At 46.2% G+C, this 26,000-nt stretch overlaps 3 protein-coding genes across 7 annotated transcripts; 2 read left to right on the forward strand and 1 right to left on the reverse strand.

Moving 5' to 3' along the window:
- The first annotated feature begins 3,328 nt into the window (after positions 1 to 3,328).
- LOC125512751 lies at positions 3,329 to 10,636 on the forward strand. 2 transcript variants are annotated; one of them, XM_048677843.1, is made up of 9 exons: positions 3,329 to 3,847; positions 4,244 to 4,453; positions 4,526 to 4,987; positions 5,073 to 5,183; positions 5,270 to 5,449; positions 6,119 to 6,403; positions 7,143 to 7,263; positions 7,361 to 7,487; positions 9,208 to 10,636. In XM_048677843.1, exons 1-8 carry the CDS (start codon positions 3,431 to 3,433, stop codon positions 7,480 to 7,482), a joined length of 1,908 nt encoding a protein of 635 aa, XP_048533800.1. In that variant the 5' UTR covers positions 3,329 to 3,430; the 3' UTR covers positions 7,483 to 7,487; positions 9,208 to 10,636. The 2 variants fall into 2 exon arrangements, with proteins under 2 accessions (XP_048533800.1, XP_048533801.1); XM_048677844.1 differs by lacking the exon at positions 9,208 to 10,636 and adding an exon at positions 7,682 to 8,046.
- Positions 8,021 to 10,361, reverse strand: LOC125512752 (GDSL esterase/lipase At5g45950-like). The gene is made up of 6 exons (XM_048677845.1): positions 10,213 to 10,361; positions 9,554 to 10,116; positions 9,226 to 9,356; positions 8,751 to 8,981; positions 8,417 to 8,669; positions 8,021 to 8,333 (listed from the first exon to the last, which is right to left on the reverse strand). Exons 1-6 carry the CDS (start codon positions 10,359 to 10,361, stop codon positions 8,143 to 8,145), a joined length of 1,518 nt encoding a protein of 505 aa, XP_048533802.1. The 3' UTR covers positions 8,021 to 8,142.
- A 5,467-nt stretch (positions 10,637 to 16,103) lies between the features above and the next one.
- LOC125515341 lies at positions 16,104 to 24,404 on the forward strand. 4 transcript variants are annotated; one of them, XM_048680795.1, is made up of 6 exons: positions 16,104 to 17,382; positions 18,988 to 19,071; positions 20,943 to 20,988; positions 21,078 to 21,161; positions 21,281 to 23,961; positions 24,038 to 24,404. In XM_048680795.1, exons 1-2 carry the CDS (start codon positions 16,170 to 16,172, stop codon positions 19,002 to 19,004), a joined length of 1,230 nt encoding a protein of 409 aa, XP_048536752.1. In that variant the 5' UTR covers positions 16,104 to 16,169; the 3' UTR covers positions 19,005 to 19,071; positions 20,943 to 20,988; positions 21,078 to 21,161; positions 21,281 to 23,961; positions 24,038 to 24,404. The 4 variants fall into 4 exon arrangements, with proteins under 4 accessions (XP_048536752.1, XP_048536753.1, XP_048536750.1 ...); XM_048680796.1 differs by having other exon boundaries at positions 21,281 to 21,584; positions 21,685 to 24,404; XM_048680793.1 differs by having other exon boundaries at positions 21,281 to 24,404.
- Positions 24,405 to 26,000: the final 1,596 nt, after the last annotated feature.

A 26,000-nucleotide genomic window follows, 5' to 3' on the forward strand; every position in this document is an offset into this window, starting at 1 on the left:
AGCTTGGTGTTTGAGCCAGAGCAGCCGTCACAACCAGCATGTAAGTGTCTTCATTTTTATTGTTTTCAATATTAATTGAGGCGGCCTCATTATTCATGACTGAACGTTCCATCGTGCAGGAGACTACGGATATCATGCGTCTATGTCAGCATCACATGATACGTGGGGGAGTGATCAACATCCCAAGGAGAACATACATGCTTAGATGTCGCAGCACACCCAGTGGATGAACATGTATTCGACTCCTCCACCAGGCCCCACACAGGATACACAGCATGACCAGGGAGAGTCTGAAATTCCTCCTCGTAACATTAGGCCACCTAACAGGTTCGGATGGTCGCCGCTTCCAGATCCGTCTCCCTGCCAGGCCAGACGTCGTCACTGACGCTTCCATCTATCAGTAGAGACATGACCATCTACTTATGTATGAGACTTATGTCTATTCTATGTATGAGACGAATGACTATGTACTTATGTATGAGACATATGCCTACTCTATTTTAGTACTCTGTTATCCGAACTACAACATCATATTTAGATAGAACATAATGCTCGTACAACAAGACGGTATAAACAACTAGATAGAACTACATCTAAATTAATGGTACATACGACTAAACTTACAACATACATCATAAAAACTACATGAAGTCATCATCGTCATCCTCCGTCGATGCAGAACTCTTGCCCTTCGAGGATGCAGAACTCTTACCCTTGGACGATGCAGAACTCTTGCCCTTCGAGGATGCAGTACTCTTGCCCTTGGACGATGCAAAACTCTTGCTCTTTGACGATGCAGAACCCGGAAGCGGCAGCATGAAGATATCATCTTCGTCCTCGCTCTCCTCAGTCCATAAAAATGGATGCTTTTTTGCAGTCCTTCTGAAAGTTTCACTCTCCGGCTCCACTACCTTCTTCCACCTTGCATGCAACCTAAGAAGTTCTATACGTACCTCCTCATAGGTCCTTTCAGGCCACCCAGACATATGTAATTCGTGAGCCAACTCATTCATTATGGTGTCACTACCGGTGAGTTTGTCCCATGGAACTATCCTATTGTCCATCCTGAAATCGGTAGCTAGCCTCAGAAGAGTCCTGCTCATCTCAGGGTGAAAACTACGATCAAAGGGATAATGGGACATCTCAAAACAAAGCAGTGTCGATGTATTCGTTTTGTTGAAGTTTGAATTTGTATGGTCAAAACACGCTTTATATAACACCCCCCTCCCACACACACACATCTTCCAAGCTTAGGTTTTCTTCACCTCTCGCCGGCGTTGTCGCCGGTCCGTCTCGTCTCTGGTGGCCTTAGAGCAACTCTAGCAGACCCCGCATCCCGCCCCGACCCGCAAAATAACCGCCAAAATGCGGGTCGGTGCGGAAAAATCAGCCCAATTAGACCCCGCATCCCACCTTGGCCCGCAAAATTTTTTGAGGGGCGCGGCAAAATCTCGGCCTCAACCTGCTTATTCGCGGGTTTCCCCCTCGCCGCTGCGGTGCCCTACATATAAGCAGAAGCAGTTGGTGTGGGGGGGGACATTTCAGCCCGCGCTTTCCCCACCAACCACCTCTCCTCCCCCCTCGCGCCGCCGCCGGCCTGCCGCCCAAGATTCCGGCGAAAGCAGCCAGCAGGAGCACGCCGAAAGGCCGCCACATGCACGAGGCCTCCCCTCCCTCCCCCTGCGACGGCGGGCCACCGGATTTGCGGATCTGTGGCACTTCATCGCGGGCCGCCGGATTTGGCTTTTCCGGCCGCCGGAGGCTGCGCCAAGCGATGGAGTGGTCGGGGAGCCTCTCCCGCAGCCCCGGCAAGGGCGCATCGCCGCATGCAGGTACGGGTTCGTCCGCCCGCCGTCGCCGACGGTTTGCGGGCATGGATTCGTCCGGCCGTCCACCGGGCTCGGCGCTTGCGCAACGTCTCTGTGGCTTGCTGATGCCGCTCATACAGTGCGACGACTGCACGCGGACCGTGCTGCGGCTAACTTCGGGCACACCGAAGCACCCCGGATGAGTGTTCTTCAAATGCGAAAACGATGGGGTACGTGCACTTGCGGTAGCTCATTTGATTGCTCATTCGTTAGTACAATTGCGGTAGCTCATTTCGAACTTGCTCATTCTTTTGTGTAGGACGATGGATGCTCATTTTGGTTTTGGGAAGGCCAATATATTGATTTATTGATAGAAAAAAACTTAATAGATGTTGGTGCACTCCTTAGTACAATCGAAGGCAATGATGCGGCTGCATGTGCAACTAGAGGGAAAGCAACGTCTACTTCTTTCGAACCAAAGATGAAGAAAGAAGAATGCAAAATCAAGAATCCACAAATCAGCAATGAATGCGTTGAGAAGATACTAATCCAACTTGTGGGAGCAGTTATGGAAGTTGGAAATCTTCTGAAATTCATACGTGTGGTTCTTGTTTTCTTTGGTCTTGCTATTCTAGCAAAGATTTGGTGATGTCTTTTGTATCCAATGTTGTTGAAAAAGCAAAAAAATGCATTATGCTAGATCAAATTAAGGTGCAAATTTAAGTTTTGAGGGCCGGGAGGAGTTGCGCCAGATCAGACGCCGCAAAAGCCGACCCGTAAAAAAGTATATTCGGGAATATCCTTTTTTACGGGTCAATTATGTGGAGTCTGCAACTGTGACCGTCCGCGCCAGGCCGGGAGGATAAGGGGTCTGCTAGAGTTGCTCTTAGGGCCATGGAGGTGTGGTGGTTCCAGGCCTTTGCTGCTGGGAGGGCGCCGTTTTTAGATGTTATTTTTGTGTTTTTATTAGAGTTTGTGTTCTGCTTAAGAAGACGAGACGGTGGCGGCTGAAGATGGAATAAGGTTCTCCCTGCCTAGCCCACGTTCTGGTGGTGCGTTTAGCACCGTCGATGGGCGTGTGGAGATGTGTCTTCAGCGTGGTGGATTTGCTCGGATATGTTTGTCGTTCGTCTACGTTCGTGTGTCTTTAATTAGGTTGGATTCTTCGGATCTATGCTACTCTTCATCGGCGACGGTTGTTGTTCTGGTGTGACGGCGACAATTTCCCGACTGTTTACTACAATAAGGACCTGGCTCCGACGAGGGAGGGACGATAACAGTTGCGTGCCTTCGGCTCGCTTCAGTTCTCGTAGTCGTTGCTAGGTGGTTTATGAATCTGGATGTAATTTCTATTATTTTTTAATGTTTGTTGTACTGCCATGATCGAAGAAGAATAAATTGAAAGTTTTTTAAAAAAGACGCATTATATTTTGCAAAATATAATGTTTTCTATTTAATTTGAATATACAAATATTTGACCGTGAGTGAATTTAAAAGAAAACCAATTGCTGACACGATAAACCTCCGAAAGCTTCCCCCCTTCCTGCCCGCGCCCGCCCGCAGCCGACCGCGAGTCTCCCCGGTCGCCGGCGCCCTCGTCTCCGGCGAGCCCCTCCCACAGAATGCCATCTCCGTCCCTCCTCCTCCCGCTCCACCTGCCGCCACTCCGCCCGCGCCTCGCCGCCTCCTCCCCCTCCCCCCGCTACCCGCCCCCCTTTCTCAGAACCCTACCACCGCTGGCCCCCACTCCTCGCCTCGCCCTTCCCGCCGCGGCGGCTCGCTCCGGCGGGGGCGGTGACCGCGAGGGAAACCGGGGCGCGGCGGGGGACCGCGGGCGCGTCATCCCCATCGCGCGGTGCTACGAGGCGGGCCTCGCGCGGCTCGAGGTCTCCGGCGCCGCGCGGCGGGAGCAGGCGGTCGCGGCCGCGGCGGCGGCCGACGGTGGGGCGGCGGCGGAGGCGCACCTCGGCGCCGGCTCCGAGGCCATGGTCATGGAGGCCTTCCTCCCCGGAGCCGGTGGCGCCGCGTCCACTCGAGTGGTGAGCGCCTTACTTTGCAGTGCTTCAGTGCCTGTCATTCGATTAGGATAGGCTGCCGTCATGCCGCACCAACCATAGGAAACATTCTTCGAATACACCAGCATTCTAGTCGCACTTCCATTATCAGAAATATGCAGCCAATACAAGGTGAAACCCATTGAAAAGCTAGATTCAACTGTGGATTCCCAATGGCAGTGCAGGTGGACAAGGCATTTATGCTGCAGTCGAGACATGTGTGGTTTAAGAACGGATCGTTGTTTACCCCGTTTAATTGTAGTTTATCCATGAAGGAGCTTATTAGTCTGTTTGTATATGTGAAATACGGCAAGGACTGTTGCTTTTGGTCTGATTGTCTCCCTTCATTTTGTTCTTGAGGAAGTTTTGCTGTATTTGTAGATTTTGCAAGCCAAGGAAGTCAAAGAGAAGGCCGCTGAGATAAAGAAGGACTTTGGTGATGATATTTTCTCTGAAAACGAACCTGATTCCGAGAGTATCTTGGCTATGGCCCTCAAGCAAGTTGTGATGCAGAAGCTTTCAAACTATCGGCTAGAAATCTTCTCCCCAGGTTCAGGGAGGAACATCCAGGACTGGAGCAAACAACGGAAGGTGTACATTGGGGCTTGATACTGATTTTTTGTTTGTTTGTTTAGCTCTTACTAATTTGTGGTTGCATGCCAGGTTCCTGTGGATTTTAGCATCAGTTCATCAGATGAAAAACTTCTATCCGCTCTTGCTGAAGCAATTTTCTCATGTGTCATTGAGGATACCGAAAAGAGTTACCTCGGTGGCACAGGCGGGTTTTTTCAAACGCAGAAGCTGAACTGCTCATCTGATTCCACTGTTTGTATACACAGAATTTCCGAGGCAGAAGTTGCAAATAACGCTAGGAGATGCTTGGAGAGTTTTAATCTTACCAAGTCCTCTCATGAAGTGGGCAGATCAAAGAATGCATGGTGGCCAGCCCCAAAATATGGAAGGTTGGCGGAGATCGGGGGTCCTGATTTTATCCTTTGGGCCCATGAGTTCGTTCCTTCTTATAAACTGCAAATTAATGCCAATGCATTCGAGAATACGAAGCTTGAGGGCTGTCATGAGTTAGCAAATAATAGGTGGGAAGTTCCCATATCCCACTTCCAACTGGTATATGGTTAATCTTTCACTATCCTTGTTGTAAACATACCATTGTTTTGATCAGTATTATTTATTTAATTTTCTGCAACTGTAGGTGGAACTAGGGAATGTTGTTGACATGTATTTTGAAGATCAATTTACGATTCCTGGAAAAACTTTCCGTTCTCACTGGAATGCAGAACCATCCAAGATTAGAAGGAACAATGTATGCTGCTACTTTATTTCAGTCGAAGCTTGCCTGTAAAAATATTTATTATTTTCTCTTTTCGAACATTGCTTCTTTGGGTGCAGGGTTATTTGAACAACCTTTTTTCTTTCTTGGCTGGTTGTTCTGTTATTTTTATTGTCGGCGTCGTTGCTCAGTTATGCTGGCCTCAATCTCTTAAAGGCAAAAGGTTGTTTATGGGCAGTTCACCCACCTCATCATCACAGAGCTATTGTTCTGATGTTCATTCTCTGGATAATAGTGAGGTATACTCATTCCTTGTGACGTTCATGCTTGTTCTGTGGAGAAATTTGTTTTTTAGCCTGAATTCCTTTGTGACCGCTTCTGTTTTGTGGGGTTTATGCGTGATATGCTGTTGGCCCTTTCACAGGATATTGATTCATCATGATTTCCCCATAGTATTTCAGATTTAATTTTTATTTTCTTTCTAACCGATTCTAACTTTGATACTTGGTGTTACTCTAAATAGGAGACGTTCATTTGTTGCAACTTGCATATAGTAACTGTTAACTGCTCACTATAAAACCATGGAGTCTCTGGAAGATGCTAAAGATGATTTATGGAAAAGTCATTTCTTAAGCCGCTTTTGCTTCATGACGAGTGTTCTGTTTTCTTCTTGTTGCTAACATCATGTAGCATGTAGATTATATATTTCAACTACTACAGTACTCTTTTGGAATGTCCATCAGACCTACCTACTGTGCATAATTAATGGCATATCTGATGACAAATAATTACCCTCCAAGAACTATTCAGCTCTCAAGAGTTTAGTGCTCTGTCTCTGTGGCTCTGGAACCACTGATAGTATCTTTTTTTTTTTGCGAAAGCACTGATAGTATCAATTGTGGACACTGCATTTTCGTATATCAGGTGCTCTGCAATTTTTCCTCTTCTGATTTGTTTCCCCTGAGCAGGTACGAGGTTATTGCATATCTGTTGTTAAGAAAATAAAAGATTCATGTGGTTGCCCTGGGGATATAGTGGTTGATGAAAATATTGGTGCTTGGATTGGAGAACTGCCTGACTGCTTCAAGGCCATCAATCTTGGCGATAATGCTGCTTCTGATGATGCTCAGTATTCCTGTACTGTTATCAAAGAAAATAAGAACCCATTGGTATCAACTCCCACCGAGATGACTTCTCATCTGGAACAAAACGATAATACCCAGGAAAGTCTGCAGAACATTGCTAGCTTTCAGGTAAGTTTGCCTGATTTATTAAAGACATCTCTGTAGCAGATGAAGACATTTGTTATTTGTGATGGTGTATCTACAACTCGAGTCTGATATCGATATGCTTATACAGTCATGAATTAATAACGTTCCATTTCTTAATTTTATATCTGTTGTTTGCCATTCGATTTTTTGTCACGCGTGCTGAAGCAGAATGCATTTGTTTTGCCGCCTTAAATATTATGCCAATGCAATTTAATATTTTAGTTTTGGTATCCTTCAAATCCGTTTCACACTTATCTTACTCCAGCAGTGTATGCGTGGATTTTACATAATATTATGATTTAGAGTGAACCTTGTGTAATACCTTGTCTTTCATGTATCAAGTTGGTTATTTGGTCCTGACTCACATGAAAGAGTCTACACTTTCTTTTACTGTTTGCTCAGCTATTGTATGCTTATTGATACTTTGGCTGCAATTGGACTTAATCCTTTACTTCAGTTATATGACAAAAAAAAACTGTAAACTACTCTCTTATACCTCTTGAATAAGCTGTGCGTGCAGTGTTTGCCTACTTTTATGTGTGATCTGGTTCATAAGGCACCTATATTTATTTTCCACACTGCTTCTTTTTAATATTCTTTTCCACATTGCTTTTATAATTATAATGTTAAAGCTCCCTCTATTAAAATAAATTGATACGTTATTCATTCTCTTTGGTCAAATGCTATAACTTGCACTGTGTCACTTGATTCATCTATTTAGGTGGTGATGTCAGAAGAAGGTAAATTGCTAGGTTTTCAGCCAACAAGCTGCCTAGCTGTGAACCATTGGGCCGAAAATCCACTAGCAGCACTGCTGTATGAGGGGCGGAAGCTTTCTCCAGGTATTAGGATTGTCCCAAGAACTCATTCTAACTATTTGTGATTATATTTACGCTATATATTTTGTGCTGTCTGATACTTTCAAATGGATATTGTCAGCTTTTCTGGAGCCTAGGCTTAAAATTTCCCGTCCTGCTAAGGTTGTCCCAATTGAGTTGTTGATGTCGGTAAATTCAGAATCTTTTTTTGCTTTGGCGAGGCCTGTTCAAGATCCATGCTAACGGAGGTACCTTAACCATTTCATTTATTCTCCTGTTTTTTTTTTGGTCCTGCAATTTATTTCCCACACATATAGTATAATGGCCAGTACTATATTTACCCAAAATGTCCTATTTGCTGGCCTCTTCTACATAATCATCAGGTAACGGCTTCAGCCACCATTGGGTGTCAAAAATAACTCTCCCTCATAAGGTTATGTAGGTCCTAGGTGTTCTGAGCATGATTCTACCGACCCATATGCAAATGTTAAGCTATCACTGAGAGGAAGGCAATTACTTACGGAGCTCTATTTCTGACTGCATGGTTTATTTCCTCCGCGGATCACGAGTACTAGACCGGTTTGTGCTACGGGTGTCCATATTGCTGGAGATTATCCATTAATTTGTGGTTGGGGGTGTGGGAGTGTGCGGAGGATGAAGAACAAATAGACAGGGCCATATTTAGTTATGACTATGCAAGCACTTCCATTACCGAATGTAATATCTGTGCCATCTTAAGAAAAATCGTGCCATCTCGCAGTCACAATCATGGAACAAGGAATATAGTAGAAAATGGTATGACTGATCTGTTCTATTGAACTGCAATCGAATATGCACTAGAATAAAATATAAAATACTAGATACAATCTCTGTGGGCTGTAGGTTTGAATTCACAATCTTGATCTAGGCATAAATTTCTCCAATTGAATTCATAATCACGTAATCAGTGATGATTTGGTTCATTCTCTCTGTTTGGTGGACAGCATCCCAGTACATGTACTTGCTGGGATCTGTGCATGTTAATCGGCCTCTGCATGTTTGCCCAACTTCAATAACCCCTGTTCCACAGCAGCCTCTTGATGTCTCTGTCAACCCTGGCGTTCATAAGAAAACATTGCCATTACACTTTATTTTCCTGCTGTTCATTTAAAAGGGACCAAAATGTATCACAGCTTACCAAAGTTTTTGGGGTCTATTGTCGCCATGCTTATGATCGGATAAACATCAACAAAAGTAGCTCTGATATCTCGTTGGTTCCTCAGAAAGCGCACCACTTCGCCTAGCCTTCTGTTAAATGAAGTTGCCATGGAGTTCATGTTTTCATGGCATGTTTCTGCACCCGTGCCTAGCAAGGTTCTAACAAGTGGTAAACACCCAACTGGGGGCACTCCAACAAATACAAATCTCCTTCCTCCAAGTGCTCTCATTGCCTGAGTAAAATGATAAGGGTTAAGTCAGAGCACTGAGCTAACATACAAAAGATAGTACACTATCATTTGACAAGTGCTTACCTGGGTATAGTTAGCGACACGTGTTATCAGTAGGTTCTCATACGGCGGCCAACTCTCTGTTCCTGAACGGTTTGTGGCAAGATAGTGGTTAAACAGATCGGTTGTTCCAGCACTTATGACGAATGTAGCCCTCCTGAGAAGTTGACCAGCTCTTCTTGGTCCCACTAATCTTTGGAGGTTTCTTCTGTAACGCCATAGGTCCTCGACTTGATTGGAAAATGATAGTGTATTCTACCATGGAGAGAGAAAATGAAAACACAGCTAGCTAGTTAGCACCAAATACCAGCTCTGAATAAACGGAATAGCTTGGATTAGTAACTAACTATACCTCATCTGTTTTGTTAGCCCATTTTAATAACTATTTTCGGTAGCATTTTACCATGTTTTCTTTAGATTCGCCTGACTTGATTCATATGATTTGCCTGACTTTGTGCTCTGATCGAAAAAAACGTTGCAGGTTATACTGCTGACATACCGATACCCTGGCGGTCGCATCATCGTATCCGGAGCCTGCTGATGCAAAACTCACACCCCTTCTGAGCTGCCTTGGCCTCAACCTTGGCTCGCGGAAACCTGGAAGGCTCCTCGCTACACCTAGTCTTTCCGCTGCACATCCCAAAAACTGCACCGTAAATACCATACTGACCAACAGTGAGCGTCACTCACCTTTCGACCAAAAACATCAATCCTGTAGCTGCACATGAGCTCCACCACCATTTGATTGGAAGAGAAGCCCAGTGGTACCTTGTGCATGCATAATTTACCAGCGAAATAGATGCAAGGAAAGAAGAGTGCGTCTGTACCGAGTATGTCAGTGATGAGCCTGCCGTTGCTGAACCGGCCGGTGGGCCTGCCGCCAAGGAAGCCCGCGCCGTACGGCAGGAAGTTGGCCCTCATCACCGTCTGCAGCCGGTTGTTGTTCCCGGGGTCCACCGTCGAGTCCCCGAACACCAGCATGGTCGTCCAGCCGGTGGTGCTGTAGTTGATCGGCCTCCCAGGAGCCGGCATTGGTGCCATCGGCAGCGGCACCGCGGCCCACCCCGGTTCCTGCGGTGGCACCACCGTCCGTGGCGGCGTCGGATCCTTCGGCGTCCGCCTATGGCGAGGCAGCTCCGGCGGCTCAGGTTCCGGCGGATCGTCCTGCCTCGGCGGCAGCCGCGCACGCCGGGGGCGAGTCGGCGGCGCTGCTGGTTCCGCCGGCGGCGGCGGCGGCGGCAGCGGCATGGAGCCCGGCAGCGAGGGTACTCCTGGCGCATCGGACTCCTCCGGTGGGGGCGGCGGCGGCAACAATGGAAGCCCAGGCCAGGATGGATTATCCTCCTGCTCGTCCGACGGCGGCGGCGGCGGCATGCTTCGCACAGGTGGATTGTCCTCCTGCTCGTCCGACGGCGGCGGCGGCATGCTTCGCAGAGGCGGATTGTCGTCCTGCTCGTCTGACGGCGGCGGCATGCTTCGTGTGGGCGGATCGTCGTCCTGCTCGTCCGGCGGCGGCAGGCTGCGGGCGGGTGGATCGTCGTCCTGCTCGTCCATCGCGGCCGCCGTCCTCCCCGGCGACGGCTGCCATGCGATGAGCAGGAGCAGTGCCACCGCAACCACCGCCGGCCTCCTCATGGGTCGTCGACCTGATGGTGCTATGTAGTGCTATACCTCTACCAAGTAGCAAGTGTGCCCGGCCATGGATGCCTGTAATATATATGCTCTGCCGCTCCAGCAGAGCAGAGCGGAGCGTGTTTTCCAAGACGGCTTGGTGCTGTGTAGGTGAGGAGCAAACCTAGTTTACTCTCAGGCTGCTTTGTGTGACATGGTTACTCTGTGGTTTTCAAGACAGCTTGGTGCTGTTCAACTTGTGTGACTTTTAAACCGGTGAAATTTACTCTGTGATAACACATTCTTGAGCCCATCGATTAACTTTATATGGACATTATAAACAACAGAGTCAAGACCAGTTACATTCCATTTATTTATTCAAGAAAATAATACACATGCGGAATTATAGTGTGCTCAAGAGGATTCTTGAACCCTCCACATGTTCACCTACTCTACCTGTATGTTCCAAAATCGTCTTTGTGGTCCTCTGTTCTATACATGCTAATGCTATGATAAAAACAAACAAATCACAAGAGCTAAGGATAGACATTAATTAAAACAAGAAACAGAATAGAGAGAGGAGGGCATGGGATAGACGTGCTTGCGCTTGGGTCGCTCATGTCTTTTCTTCTCTTGAGAGGAAGGTTGCTCATGTCATCGTGGTGACGTCATCGGTGCCGCCGAACCTGTGTAAGCTGCGGCTGCATGAGCATGGGAGCACCAGTTATACCCAAATTCGATTGTGTTTCTCCACCATTCCAAATTGCGATGCCATACCGTATGTTTTGCCAAACAAAAGACATGGAGAATTTTAGTAGTTTTGACGTTCAAATTTATCTTTAACAAATCCTTTTTTCACCTTGCTAGAGGTTTCAAACGACCTTTCCATAATCTTTCGATGTGCTCGAAGATCCACGCTAATAGGTGTAGGAACGCTCATGCGCCTTTGCTAGTGCATACATTCTATTAAATCTCGGTTAACCAACTAAGTCACGTAGATCCACACCATCCCGAAAAAGAATATCAGTAAGGTTGAACCCAAATATAAATGACATAGGTACATATCTTCTCTTGTGTAATATACTCTTGTAAGGAGAAGCAATACGCTGATGACAAAATCAGCTTGGTACTTTGTGATTTCCAAGACAGCTTGGTGTGTTTATGTTGCGTGGCTTTAAACCAGTGGCGTTAATTAACTCGCTTCTCAGTTGCACTGAAACCTTGAGATAACATTCTTGAGCGCACTGCTCTCACTTTATGGACACTGTCTGTAACCTACAGATTGAACACCGGTTATGTTTTATTTATTTATTCAAGAGGAATAACATGCATGAATTATTTTTTTTGCTCAAGATGAACACACATGAAAAATTAATAACAGGTCGTATTTGAGTGCCCGTGTTACCAAGAAGAAACAAAAACAATGTGCAAAAAAGCTCTCATTTAGGTGAGCTTATTTATATTTACAAAAGAGCCCTCGAACTAGTTTTGCACAAAAGAAAGCTCACTTACCGTGGGAGCTAGGATGACAGATAACAATTTCTAAACCCTCCACTTGTTCACTTCGTCTATCCATATTATCCATAACTGTATTCATGATCCTCTGCTCTATATATATATGCTATGATAAAACAGCCATAACAAACAGAGTACACATACCAACCTGTGGTTGGATGGTTAGATGGACAGTGACGTGCTTGGGTTAACATGCCAATTTGTTGTCATCGTCTCACTGGAGTAGTGACCTAACATGCCAATTTGCGGTGTGCCCTGTCTGTGTTGGTTGTTCCTCGCGGATGGGTTTTCACTCATTAGAGATATATAGTCTATATCGGTACATTCTAGTTTTAATTTTATCTTTCCCGAATCCTATTTTCACCGAATGTACATCACCATTTACAATGGTTTGAGTCAATCATTTCGTGATCTCTCGATGTGCTCAAAGATCCATGCTAATGCGTGTACGAATGCTCATGCACTTGGCTAATGCATATATTCTGGTTGAGCGAGTCACGTAAACCATATTCACACTCCCCAGATAAAATATCACTTGGGTTGAATCCAAATATAAATGACATAACTGCATATTTTTCTCTTTTGTGGTCTTCTATTATAAAGGAGAAAAAGTGATGCGCTGATAACAAAATGAGGAATGTATAAAAAGTTTGCTTAAACATTTTTCTTTCATAGACCACGACTAAGTACAAAAACGTAAGCAATGCACTATGGTTTCTCCTTCTCGCCAATCAACACGTGAAGAACATGAACTGCCTAAACATGCCATCAGTCCAAGATGGTACTTTAGTTTAGCTACTGGTTGCTTGAAAACTCCCCCATCAGACATAAAGTGTATGGGAAAGAAACATATATGTGGTCTCGAGGTTCCACAGGTAAGCAGCCCAAGTCTTCCATCTTGGAGCTCTCGAAATGATAAGCCACTACTCTTTTGAGAGGTGTATGTAAGAAGACAGTCTCTTCGTTGGGATGAAATCCAAGTAGGGAACCTCTGTTATCACACTGTTCCGAGAAAGTATCACTGTGTTCCCCGAAAAATTCTGCTAGAAGAGGGCCAAGGTTGATGTCGCACTTTGACCTCCAGCTTATCTGATCACACGTTTCGTCGAGGTACCAAATCCGAAGTCTGAGGCCACCATGACCATCAAGTAGAGCACAGTACACGCCATTCTCTGATTTCCCTAAATGCTGCTTCGTGGTATATATTTCAGAAAAACATCCCGGCAGCTCAATCACTCGGTATTTATCGTTTGACAAGGTCATTCTGCAAAACACAAACCACTCTAAAAGTTACACCAACAAACGGTTACCTCAAATCGTAACCAAAATAAGGTGATACGGTGCTTAGGATGTGAGACCCATGACAAAATACCTCAGAATGAAACCATTCTGGTGAACGTAGAGTGCCCCTCGCCAGTATGCAGCATAGCATCGTGGGCATTGGAAATCATCAAACATATAGCCGATGGTCGCCGCAGCTTCCCCTTGGCGAATAAAAGGCCTCTCTTCCCACTGCTTTGTCCTCGACGAGAAGACAGGCAAGACGAACGTCGATGGCGGCCATTCTCTTTCTGCCACATGAGCCTCCATGTAATACTCATGGCCAGGCCAGGGGAGGGAGGGAACACGCTTAACTAAAAAGACCTCGTAGTGCGGCGATACGGCGGGATCAAACACGAGGTACTGGTTATGGCAGTGCATGACTTTTTCAATGTAATAATCGAAGACGTCCTCCATGCCGGGGGTGCACATGGGCGGGGGAGGGGGCAGGCGCTCCCACCCTCGCGTGGCGGGGTTAAGCACCCACGCCTTCTCCTTGATAGGCCGTCGGCCTCGTGGCCATTCGTTGTCGATCAGGAGGAGGCCGTTGCAGTGCTGCTTGATCGTCGAGCACTCGGCGTCCAGGTAGTCGAATGCGGCCGCGATGCTGGTGGATGACATGGCGGGCGAGAAGTATTGTGTGAGCAGTTCACGCGTGTCGCCGCTGAGATGGACGAATATGCCGCTCAGAGAGCGCGGCAGGAGGTCCACGAGCAACCGGCGGGTGTCGACGACGTCACGCCACGCTTTGCAGACGCACCGGGACACGGCAATGCTGGGCGGCGACGTCGTCCGGAGGCGGCGCAGCACGTCGGAGAGCAGGTCGACGGGTAGCCGCTGCGTCAGGTCCTCCGTGGATGACGGCGTCTCAATCGTCTGCGCCATGGTTGCTTTGTTGCTACACAACTTTCGATGTAGAACCGTTTGATATGTTTATATAATACGGAGAGTTGGAGATGCGTACGTGATTGAATCCGGTTCGGTTGCATTGGACGGGCAAGTTGTTAGTTGTCCGCTTATCTGATCATGACTCATGTTTCCACCTGATATCATATCATGTTTAGCCCTTTTTTTTTTCTTAAAAAGAGATGTTTCAATCGATTTTTTTATTGTGTTAAATCTCGGTTAATCAAATATCGCTTGATTGTAACCCAAATTCAAATGACACAACTCTGTATTCCTCTTCCACAATCTATTTCATACAAAGGAGTAATGTGCTGAACTGAGGGATGAACAAAAGTTTGCTTAAACATATTTCATTCATAGAACACGACCAAGTACAAAATTGTAAGCTACACACCACCAAATTTCGACGTCTTTTATACTCCCTCCGTCCCCAAAAAAGTGACTCAACTTTGTACTGAAGTTGAGTCACTTATTTAGGGACGGAGGGAGTACAATCTAAGACACTGCCTATGAATAGCCGAGTTCCTTGTCATGAGTAAGCTATATATATACTACTATATCATAGCTTAAGGAAAATAAATCTATTTACAAGATCGCCATTTCACTATACAAATCGATCGCTCATGTGCACGGAGAGCATGAACTACTCAAACAAGCTGCTAACTAATCCCGATGATATTCTTGTTAAGCTACTTGTTGTTTGAAAACTCCCCCATCAAACATGGCGTGTATGGGAAACACAACCTTACCCGGCTTTGAGTTTCCACGGGTAAGCAGCCCAAGTCTTGGACCTCGGAGCTATTGAAGTGATAGGCCATTAATCCGTTGAAGGGTGTATGGAGGAAGACGATCTCCTCATTCGGATGAAACCCAAGTAGAGAATATTTGATGCGACTCTGCTTTGACCTATATTTGGTACTACCGGCACCATCATTGTCAAAAACCAAATCCTCCCCCCGCTAGTGCTTTGCTCCTATCATCTTCATCGCACTTTAAGATCCAATTTATCGGATCATTTGTTACGTCGCTATCGCACTTTAAGATCCAGTTTATCTGATCACCTGTTTCGTCGAGGTACCAAATCCTAAGTCCGTGGGCATCGAGTAGTGCACAATATACACCATTCTTGGATTTTCCAAAATAATGTCCCATATGATATTTTGGAAAACCTTCCGGGGGCTTAACTAGTTCGTATTTGTGCTTTGCCAAGTTTATTCTGCAAAACGTAGACAACCATCAACGTTAGACTAATAACTTGCGACATCAAAACGTCAAAAAGTAAGGTGGTTGAAGTAAAGTGATTCATGAACAAGTGCGGTGAGACCATAGGATTAAACACAAGGTATTGGTCGTGGCAGTCCATGTAATCATCCATGTCCTCCATGCCCGGCGTGCACATGGGCGGAGGAGTAGGCAGGTGCGTCCATTGTTGCATGGCTGGGTTAAGCACCCATGCCTCTTCCGGTTCATCGTCGTTATCGTCGGCGACGAGCAGAAGGAGGCCATTGCAGTGTTGCCTAATGGCTAAGTATTCAAGGGTGTCACGGGTATCCAAGTAGTCGAAGGGGGCGATGTTCGCGGCTGGCGCGGCGACTGAGAAGTGCCTCGGGAGCGTCTCGCCGTTGAGGTGGAAGAAAATGCCGGTAAGTGAGTGCGGGAAGAGGTCCGCGAGGAGCCGCCGGGTGTCAACCACGGCGCGCCATGCCTTGCAGGCGCAGCGGGACGCGGCGAGGCTGCACGCCGACATCTTCTGCAGGCGGCGGAGGACGTCGGCGAGAACGTCGTGAGGCAGCCGCTGCGTCAGGCCCTCCATGGTTGATGCTTGACAACTTGGCGATGCTTCGATCGATCGATCAAGTATATGGTTCGATATTTATTAAGTATAAGTACAGGGAGACATGTTGGCACGTGACGGGATCCGATTCCGAACTGGGCTGGTGCTGGAGATCGGACAAGCACGTAGTAAAATGGGCCGGCCCAAGTGTCCACTGGGCTTTTCCTTCCTTCCTTCTTCTCCTGCGCATCCCCACTCCCCATTTCCGTTTCAACCAAACCCTAACCCTAGCCCACATCCACTGGGACGGCGACGAGATGGCGCTCCGCCGCCGCGGTCCGCCGTCGGCGTCGGCGCCGCCTCTGGAGGACGAGAACCTCCTCGGCGAGATCCTCCTCCGCGTCGCCCCGCTGCCCTCCTCGCTCCTCCGCGCCTCCCTCGTCGCCAAGCAATGGGAGCGCCTCGCCGCCGCGCCCGCCTTCCACCGCCGCTTCGTCGCCCACCACCGGCAGCCCCCCATCCTCGGCGTCTTCGGGCAGCAAGGCCGGGAGCTGGTGTTCACCTCCCTCCTCGACGCTCCCGACCGCATCCCGCGGGAGCGCTTCTCGCTGCGGCCCGGCGACGAGATCGATTTCTGGGGTCTGCTCGGGTGCCGCCATGGACGTGTCCTCTTCATCAGCACGTTTCGTCGTGCGCTCCTTGTGTTCGACCCCGTCAACGGCGACCGCCTGTGCGTGGCAATTCCGCTGTATTTGGAACGGTATGTCTTTGGTGGAGCTGTGGTCTGCGCCGCCGGCGACGACCAGGGCCACGTGCACGGAGACTGCCATTCGAGCCCCTTTAAGGTGGTCCTGGTAGGCACCAGAGAGAACCACCCAGCCATAGCCTGGGTCTACTCCTCCGAGACCGGCATGTGGAGCAATCTTGTCTTCACCACAGAACCATGCGACGGTCTGATTGACGTCCATTTCCCCTGTACCCTTGTCGGCAATGTCCTTTATTGGTGGTTGTATGGGCATGACAATGGCATACTCGAGTTCGATCTGCATACCCAGACACTAGCTGTGACCGAGGGGCCTTCCCGTGTGGACATCAACTCTATCAACAGCCGGATCATCAGGGGAGAGGATGGCGGTGTTGGCGTCGCAGTATTTTCGTATCTGAGCTTGAAAATGTGGAAACGCGAGGTCAGTAGTCAGGGTATTCACACATGGCTGCTGCAGAAGATTGTTGTCTTCCACAAGATCATTGATCTTACACATCAGATCAAGGCAAGGAAGGAAGCTATAGTGGGGTACTCAGAGGATGCAGGTGCGGATCTTATATCGGTGCCTTGCTGTTCAGGTATCAGGACAGGGAAGGAAGCTATAGTGGGGTACTCAGAGGATGCTCATGCGCTTTTTATAAAGGTGTCTTGCTGTTCAGGACCCCATACCTTCATTGTTGAACTTGAGTCAATGCAGTCCAGGAAAATTAATCAAAGTTTTTTGGAGAATTCATATCATCCGTTTGCAGATTTCTTCACTGCAGGTAATTGTTTATCTTTATATCACAGAAGTAGCTGAATCAACCTATTTGTATATGGTTGTAGGAGTGTCCTTATTGTGCTTTGAAATGTTTGCTAACAACTTAGTTATCTTTTTCTTCCTCATTGACAAAATCAATTTTTTTAATATAACTGAACTGTATTTGTCCTGAAAAATAGTGGACTATTTTGACCATTTGTTTGATCATATCAGTTGTGCGAAGGTTTACACACATTCTATACAAACTCATTGCAAGGAACCTCATGGTGTGCTGTGTGCCCACGCCAGGAACCTAGATTTGGTTCTCTGTCCTTACAATTGGTTCTTGCACCGTACAAAAAAATTATAAAATCATTGTGGAAATTGGTTGATTTGCTTAACATAAGTGTAGTCAAAGGCACCTTCATGGAAAAAAGTATTGCACCTTACTTTTAAGTATACGATGCTCTTAAGGGGGCGCCATTGCTTCTGTTTACACATTTTTCATTGTAGCTAAGGATTTTCTATCGGCAATATAAAATAAAGATACCATTATATATAGCATTCTTTTGCCCAGCTCTCGATATTGTATTACTAGTAGTTACTCAAGCAGACCTTAGCTTGCTTCAGGGTCGTGCTGCTGACAATGCTTAGCATGTTATTCATGTTTAGCCCGTCCTCATCCTCCCTATTTTGACATGTTGACTGAGTATTTCGCTGAAAGCTTAAAAATTTATATTTGTGTGGCTGATAATCAATTGTTATTTGTTAAATCAGTGAAACTTGTGTCCTTGTTTTACTCACCTCTTTGTAGTTTCATACTTGTGTTTTGGACTGGATTATCCGTGTCTGATTTGGCAATCACACATTATCATTTTTTAAGGACAAATTTGTCTGTATGCCTGTTAGCTTGCATGAAAATGCCAATGATCAACAGTGTAGGTGTCATCTATGATGTGCCCCTAAATTGAGGTGTGCATTCTATTCTGTCATCTTGACATTTTTTGTGTAGTTTGTTTCATTTGTCGTTTGGCCTTGTGAAGAGGACCAAACTTCCCATGTGATATTATTCACGCTTGTTCTACCTTTTGCCCTGAAAGAAAGGTAGGCTAGCAAGTTGCTCACAAGAATCTGATCATTCAATTGCAAGAATCACCCTCCCCCCACCCCCAAAAAACAATATTATAACGCTTCCTGGAATTTTGTGTGGATGTCAAGGTGATTCTTTTTACGAAAAAGACAAGGCTGTGAGGATTATACAGCTGCTACTTGCAGTACTTCAAATGTTTGAGAGTATTGTTAGCAGCTTCAGAAGGTTCAAATAGATAACTCATTATTATGTTTGATCATACTTGGGAATTGGTCATTTCAGAACAACCTGAAAATGCGACATTACTTGAAAAGAATGTGGTACTGTCTGGATCATTTCATACTTCAGCAATTTGAGGATGGGTTAAACCCAAATTAGATGTTCAAACATGAGTTTGTTCAGCTATTTTCCTAATAATGCTAGAGTGACCTGACTTCAGAGGTTCAGTCATTAATTTCATAGTGGTGAAGTTATTTTTTTCTGATCTTTTTGAGCTATGGCTCATGCACTCGTCACTAATGGAGATTGGTTGTTGCACAGGTACTGTTCGAGCGTGAAGTACTGTTCCAGTCACTGAGCCACCACAGCGTACTGTTCCAGCCGTTGAGCCACCACAGCTGCGGGGTATAACCCTATATTGTCATACATTTGTTGAACTTTCCAATTCTGCATCTTCTGCAACTCTGCATTTTTCTTTTGACTTGGTTAATGCAATGAGATGGTTGACTCATAATAAGGGGGGCACCCTGTTGTTAGCTGTGCTAGAGAGAGAGCCTTATCACTTTGTCTCTTTATTTTGCTTGTTCAACTCAGTCAACTGTTCTGCCTATATAAATATAATACCTTATGACTAATGTCACAACAATCCTGATGCTGCGCTATACCTGGTTCATGTATTCTTTCTTTTTGTGTGGAAACAATATGTCTATGTGGTGGTTGGTACTGGCTGCCGCTTGTAGGAGATATGACCTCATTTCTTGTTGAATTCTGAAGCCATACTGGGCACTGTCTCCACTTTATCCCTAGGGCTGATGGTGCAAGTTGTGGGTAGTTTGAGTTTTTTTTTTCTGAGGGGTTGGGGGTGGGGGCGTAAATTAAACGAGTCAATAGTCGAGGGACGAAAAGTAGTCTTCTTCCTAGATAGGTCGTTAACTAGTGTGGTACAGTTAAGGATGGGATGTATACTCTCAACATGTTTATGCAATCTCACTACATGCAGTATAATACGAATGTATTACTTTCTTCAAATGGCCCTACACTTGGGCTGGGAGAGCTACCTAGTGATGGGCGATCGTGGGTTATTTAATCTGGTATTTGCTTGTTTATCGCTACTGGCCGCTCGTTTTCATCGAAGCTCATGGACTTTGGTCACTAAGTCGCTACTTCTCTACTAGCTGGGTCTCTGTTCTCGTTGGTCCCGTCGGCAGCAGCTGGGTTTCATCGCGTCGTGTGTTCTGGGGCTTGACTTTGTTTCCAACACGGCCCTTCCTCTTTTTCACATAGGCTTTTCGTCCATTGTCCCATGGATCAGCCGTGAGGCACATTGTTGTGGTTGGTAGGAGCGTCGCTTCCTGCACCCTGCAGTGCCGAAAGACATACACTGTTGTTGGGCTCTTATCCAATAGGTCATATCCCCAGTGTCCAAGTCACGTCGGTTTTTAGGTTACCTTATTTACCTTTGCTTTCCCGCACAACCCTCTCCTTTTTTGTCATGCATCAGCATGCTTCGGGTCGATGGAGAGCTGTTCCGTACTTTTCTTTCCCACCCTACTCTTCTCTGATTAAGCTGCCTAGTGCCTGCCGCTGGGCCATAGCCACTGTTGGGCCTGCACGGCAGCCGGGTGCTCCTTTCCACAGTAAGAACCAAGCGAGTGGTCAAAGCCTACACCTCATGGTGAATAATAATGCTGCCCCTCTCTTCCCAACTCTGCGCTCTGTCCTTTCCTTGTCATGACGGAAGGGGGCTCATGGCGTGTAACCATCGGTTTCAGCCCCTTTCATGGAGATCAAGGCAACAAAAACCACATCCACAATGATGGACGATGGTGAATCAAGCCCATATATCCATCTAAATATTTTCCTGCTTTGTGCAGCAATCTTTCGTTCATAAATGCCAGCCATTTATAGTTTTGCTATTAAAAGATTAGAATGAAACAGACTTGCTACTTTAGTTATGACTACATTTTAGCTAAAGACCTTAATATGGTGTCCGATGTTGTCCTGTGATTGCTATGGTAGTGCGCAGGGACCCACGGCATTGTTAGTGTGTCTAAGACTATCCGCAGTAAAATTGTTAAAGGAAGCCATGATGTGCGAGAGAATGTTTTTCCTTTTCTTTTTCGGAGAGATGTTTTACTCACGTAGCTAGAAATCTGAAGTTCTTGTTATTTTGTCGGCTAGCGGCACAGATCAAAATTGTGTACATTTTGCGGAATGGAAATAGAAATCAGAATTTTGTTCAGTACAAATCTTTATTTCCTTTGTGCTTGATGCAGGTGGTCACATGATTCAGTTGATCAATAGGTTTTCTTCAGCAACCAGGTATATACTTTTCGAATTGTTTCCTTAGCATGTTTAAGCCAGGCGTAATATGCATCACCATGAATCATATGGAACTTCATCAATTGCAGTCATATGTTGATGATTTGACATGATACAGAGTTTTAAATTCATCTCCTATATGAAGACCGGAGAAAAAAAGTCAATAGTTGAATGTAAGTAAAACAATCCCACTATGTTTTGATTCACATGACCAGCTGTTCCAAATTTCGTCTAACTGCAATCTCAAAGCTACTAAAATTCTTTTTTCATTTTGATTTTGTTCTATTATCAGCACTTGATCATACTGGTTGAATCGGAGAACAGGGGGCAGGTAAGCACTAGGTGGTAAGAAAACTAGGTGAGTAGGGGAGGGAGGCACTACCACGGACATTCTAATTTAGATTTTATCAGTCCTCACTATGTGGTAATAGAACACCAGTAAAACATGTTATTGCCTGATATTTTGTCTGATATTTTGAGCTGCCTTTTTTCATTGCCTGCTATTTTGTGCTGCCTTTTTTTTAACAACATTGGTTATTTGGCAGATGCACAGTGTGCCGTTTAATGAGGCGGGATCTTGCACTGTGGTTTTACCGGTCAGCCATTGCTCTTTTATTCTTTTCCCTTTTTGTGCTGGACCCATTTTCAGTGCCTTCCTCCCTGTTTTGAAGTTTCATTTTTTTTTCTCTTTTGAAGGATATTGCGGGATGTTTAAGCATGGAAGATTCGCTAGTTTTTTCAATCTACATTTTTGACCTTTTTTGGAGCAACCGGCGGGAGCTCTGCCTTTTCATATAGAAGAGGAAAATTGGCTGCTTATAAGGAAAATTGGCCAGCTTATAAGGAAAATTTGCTGTAAACCGGTACAATTGAGCCATGCAAACCAGCCCCGAGGCTGTACCCAAGCGAGCCGACTTTTCTACCATCCAAGCAACCATAATCGACACCCAACAACACAACTTGGAGCCACCACTCCGGCTTACAAACCATCACAATTGTCCACACACCAAACGAGTCGATGACTTTGCCATCCAAGTGATCACATACCAAATGAGTCGACGACTCTGCCAGCCCAATGACCAGACTCAATACCATACATCACAAAGGCGATCTCCGGAGCCACCGCTTCAGCCTCCACACCGGCCCCGAGGCTGTGCACTTGCCTAGTTGACGCCAAAGCCGTGGGACAACCTCAACCATTGTCATCTGGTAGAAGACTGGACCTCCAAAGCTGATGCCCCAAGGGGGAAGTGATGCGAACGCCGTCGACACCCGCTCGGGGCCTAGTCAGAGCTTGAGTTTTCACTCGAAGAGCTCGAGATCCAAATGACGAGGGAGGTGAAGGGGCTCCACGACGACATCTCCAAGGAGGAGAACAACGTTGAGGACGCCGTTGTCGCTGGCATTGTTAGAAGTCAGTGCCAGGCTTTCCCCTGGAGTTCACCATACACTTGTCGCCGGTCATCTTCAACACAACAATAGCTATGGAACCCAAACAACTTGTCGCCGACAACAACCAACTTAGTGACAAACCAATGCAATAACTTGAACCGCAGTGGCCATCCCCGAACCACCCATGTGTGAGTTCTGCTACGCTGCCATCTTCCGTCCACGGCACACCAAGGAACGACACCATGGGCGCCGACATGTTGGCACCAACAACAACCAGTGTTGGTGCCCTGCCGCCCGGGGGACCCTCGACACTGCGAAACAACCATCGCATCCGGAGCCGCCACTCGAGCTTCCATGTACACCGCAACTCTCCAGGTCTAGAGCAAGACCACTCCTGCAGCCTGCTATGGTGACAGACTGCGCCTGGCCGATCCAGGAGACAAAGGGCAGATCCAGAGCATCATCAGCGACCCAGCGACCCCTCCCTGGCTGCCGCCACACAGCCCACACAACCTCCTAGGGCAGATCCGGGCATGGGAGCCTAGGTTCGGCGAGGGTCGACAGGACTGCCACACCACCCTTGTGGCTAGGATAGTCAACCTCCCGCAGCCGAGCATGGGCGCCGAAGTGCACCACCCTGACCATCACCTGAGCTTCCGCCTCCCTCGCATGTGGCCGTCTGGCGAGCTCGTCCCGGGGCCGCTGCTCTGCACGCGCTAGTCCGAGCAATGCCACACCAAACCGCGGGCCGACCACCAGAGCCTACCAACGAGAGAAAGAACTCCCCAGCACCTTTGGTAGTAGGGCATGCTGCCACCATGGTGGAGGCCGGCAGCAGCGGCAGCGAATGGGAGAGACCGGAGCTGGGGGCGCTAGGGTTGTCGCCTAGGGAGCGACGCGAGGGGAAACACAGATTTCCCCTGGTGATATCTGGACTCCCTTTTTATTTTAGTTCTTTTATTTTTTATTACAGTCTATTCTTGTGTCATTTTTCCTTCTTTCCATGGATTCTTTGGTCAAGAATTTGTCTTGTATTTTTTTATTTTTACTTGATTGAACGTGGATGCGATGAAAGAAGAAATTGAATTAGACTACTTTCTTACTATTTCAATTTACTAATCTGTTCTATGTAGATTTGAAGATAATACTACAATCTAGCACACTTTACGACTCCAACCAGATCCTTTCATTTAAGACATGGTTTTTTTGTATTTAATCCCTTCGTTTCTTCAGTGATTAATTGGAATTTCAATTAATCATTTTGGCTGACTACTTTTACATAAGGATGTTGCAAGTTAACATACCCAATCACTGGACTGCATTATTAATTGTTGGTTATGTTGCTCTTTTTTCATGATTGTTGCCTCCTGGCTTACTGATATTTTTTCAAATTTTGTTGTGCCTATGTGCTCAAGTGTACGTAGCCTAAAAACTTTAGTGTGCATTATTTCCTTCTTTCCGTGTGCCATGCAATCTAACCTTTGTGAACCGAAAACTCTCTAGTCGGAGAGGGCAGCTAGCCCTAGGTGCTGTCATGGAGAAGAATTACCCCGGAGGCCACCACCAATTGGAAGGGTCGAGGTTATCAGGATTTTTCTTTGAGATGGTTCAAGGTGTCAGGTTGGTAATGAGAAACAATCTGTGAATTTCATTGCAGGCTCTTGCAAACGGTATGAACGAACGATTTAAAGTGAAGACAATCTGCTGAGAGTTATCAACAATCAGAGATCAAGAACGTTCAAGGGAAATGTTAGCTGCTGCTTTTGGTTTAGTTCCACACTAGCCCTTCTTTTTGCTAATATGTACTCCCTCTAAAGAAATGCAAGAGTGTTTAGATCACCACTTTACGGAGGTTCAAGGGAAATGTTAGCTGCTGCTTTTATATTTCTTTACGGAGGGAGTACGTAATACTCTTTTTTTTTCAAAAAAATTTGTAACTGTAATACTCTTGATGAATGAGGAGATGAGGTCTTGCTGTTACACAAATGTAAACTGAAAGCTAGAACTGGCAATTATCCTTTTTACTCCATGAGTTGGAAGTCAGTTATATCATTCTTTCCTTTCAAAATTAGCAACAATTGTGTGAATAGCAACCTGGATATGAGAAATACCTAGAGATGGTGCGTATGAAGCGTCTGATATCATGTATGCATTTATTATAAAATCAATAATTTGTTATTTCTAAGGCAGCTACAAAATTGGTGTTGTTTAGTTGATAAAAGACGCATGCTGGCAGACCAGAGTTGCGCAGAAAACATCGCATGAAACTTTTGTTGGAGTGTAGCTGCTTCTCCATTAGTAGATGCACACATTCAACGCCAACTCACTTGCACAAAGAATCATGCCTACAGAAGCTATGCCCAGACGAAGAAAAAGGAAAAAAAAAGACACGAAGTGAAAACAATGGTTGAGAAAATACAACACCATTGACACCAAACATCTCTTGAAAATACAAGGACTACGATAAAGGTTCTCCAAAGCAACATCTTCAAGAAAAAAGAGATGGCGTGTAAGCGCCGTCGTTGCCCGAGCAAACCACTGAATGCCAGATTGTGGAATTTCATCTTAAAGATCAAGTCCGAGCAAACTCTAAACAATGCCTCCAACAAAGCAATGATACAAAAACATCATCATTGTCAGGTTTTTCGCCTTGGATTTTTCACCTTGGATTTTGAGACCAGTTACGCAAGAAGCACCGCCATATAGAAGTCCTCTTGAAACGTCCTCCAAATTTTGTGATAACAACAGCTACGTACGTGCACGTCCCTGGTATGAGAAATCACGCGAATGATGACCATACCTGCAAAAGCATGCATTCGGGTCATGACAAGAGACGCTCACCATAAAAGCCATTACTTATGCAGCGGAGTCGATCAGGGAAGAAGTTCACTGGAACTGCCAAAATCCCAATTCGAGACGCTCCGGCAGCCACACACCATGCTCACAAGTGGCAGCCGGTGGTAGATCTACATCAGATGACACCACCATGCGCTGCCTCTTGCTCCGCCGTCCTCACCGGCAACACCGGACCACGACACTAGCCTCTTGGTTAAGCAAAGGGCCGCCTCACAGAGATGCAGATTGTTGTCGCCCGCGAACCAAAAGAATGCGAAATCGTGACCTTTGGTGCAAAACTGACCTCCGTACGATGGGCTCACTTGCCAGTCTCGAAATGAAGCCATCGCTGCTTCACAACCTTCACTACCGCCTAAAGCTGGTGCACATACATCGCATCATGTGGCCACACAGAAACGACCGTAGGGGCCCCAACACCATAGGAGATCAACATCCACTGCCACCATGATAAGGGCGGCAGCAGCAAGATCACCACCTCACCAACCGACGCGTGCAACCCAGATATAAATGGCATAACTATATTTCCTCTTGTACAATTTGTTCCTATAAAGGAGAAGTAATATGCTGATAAAAGTCGAGGAAGGAACAAATTTTTCTTAAACGATTCCATTCAAGGACCACTGTACAAAACTGTAAGCAAAAGAATTTCTACAGCTTTGTATGACCTACCACTTTGCCGATCAATGTCTCCGTTACCTTGCCATGAAATAAGCCATGTTGTACCAACAATAAACTAATACAATGTTATTCAGAAGATGTTCATT

This window comes from Triticum urartu, chromosome 6 (genome assembly GCF_003073215.2).
Source record: "Triticum urartu cultivar G1812 chromosome 6, Tu2.1, whole genome shotgun sequence".
Lineage (NCBI taxonomy): Eukaryota > Viridiplantae > Streptophyta > Magnoliopsida > Poales > Poaceae > Triticum > Triticum urartu.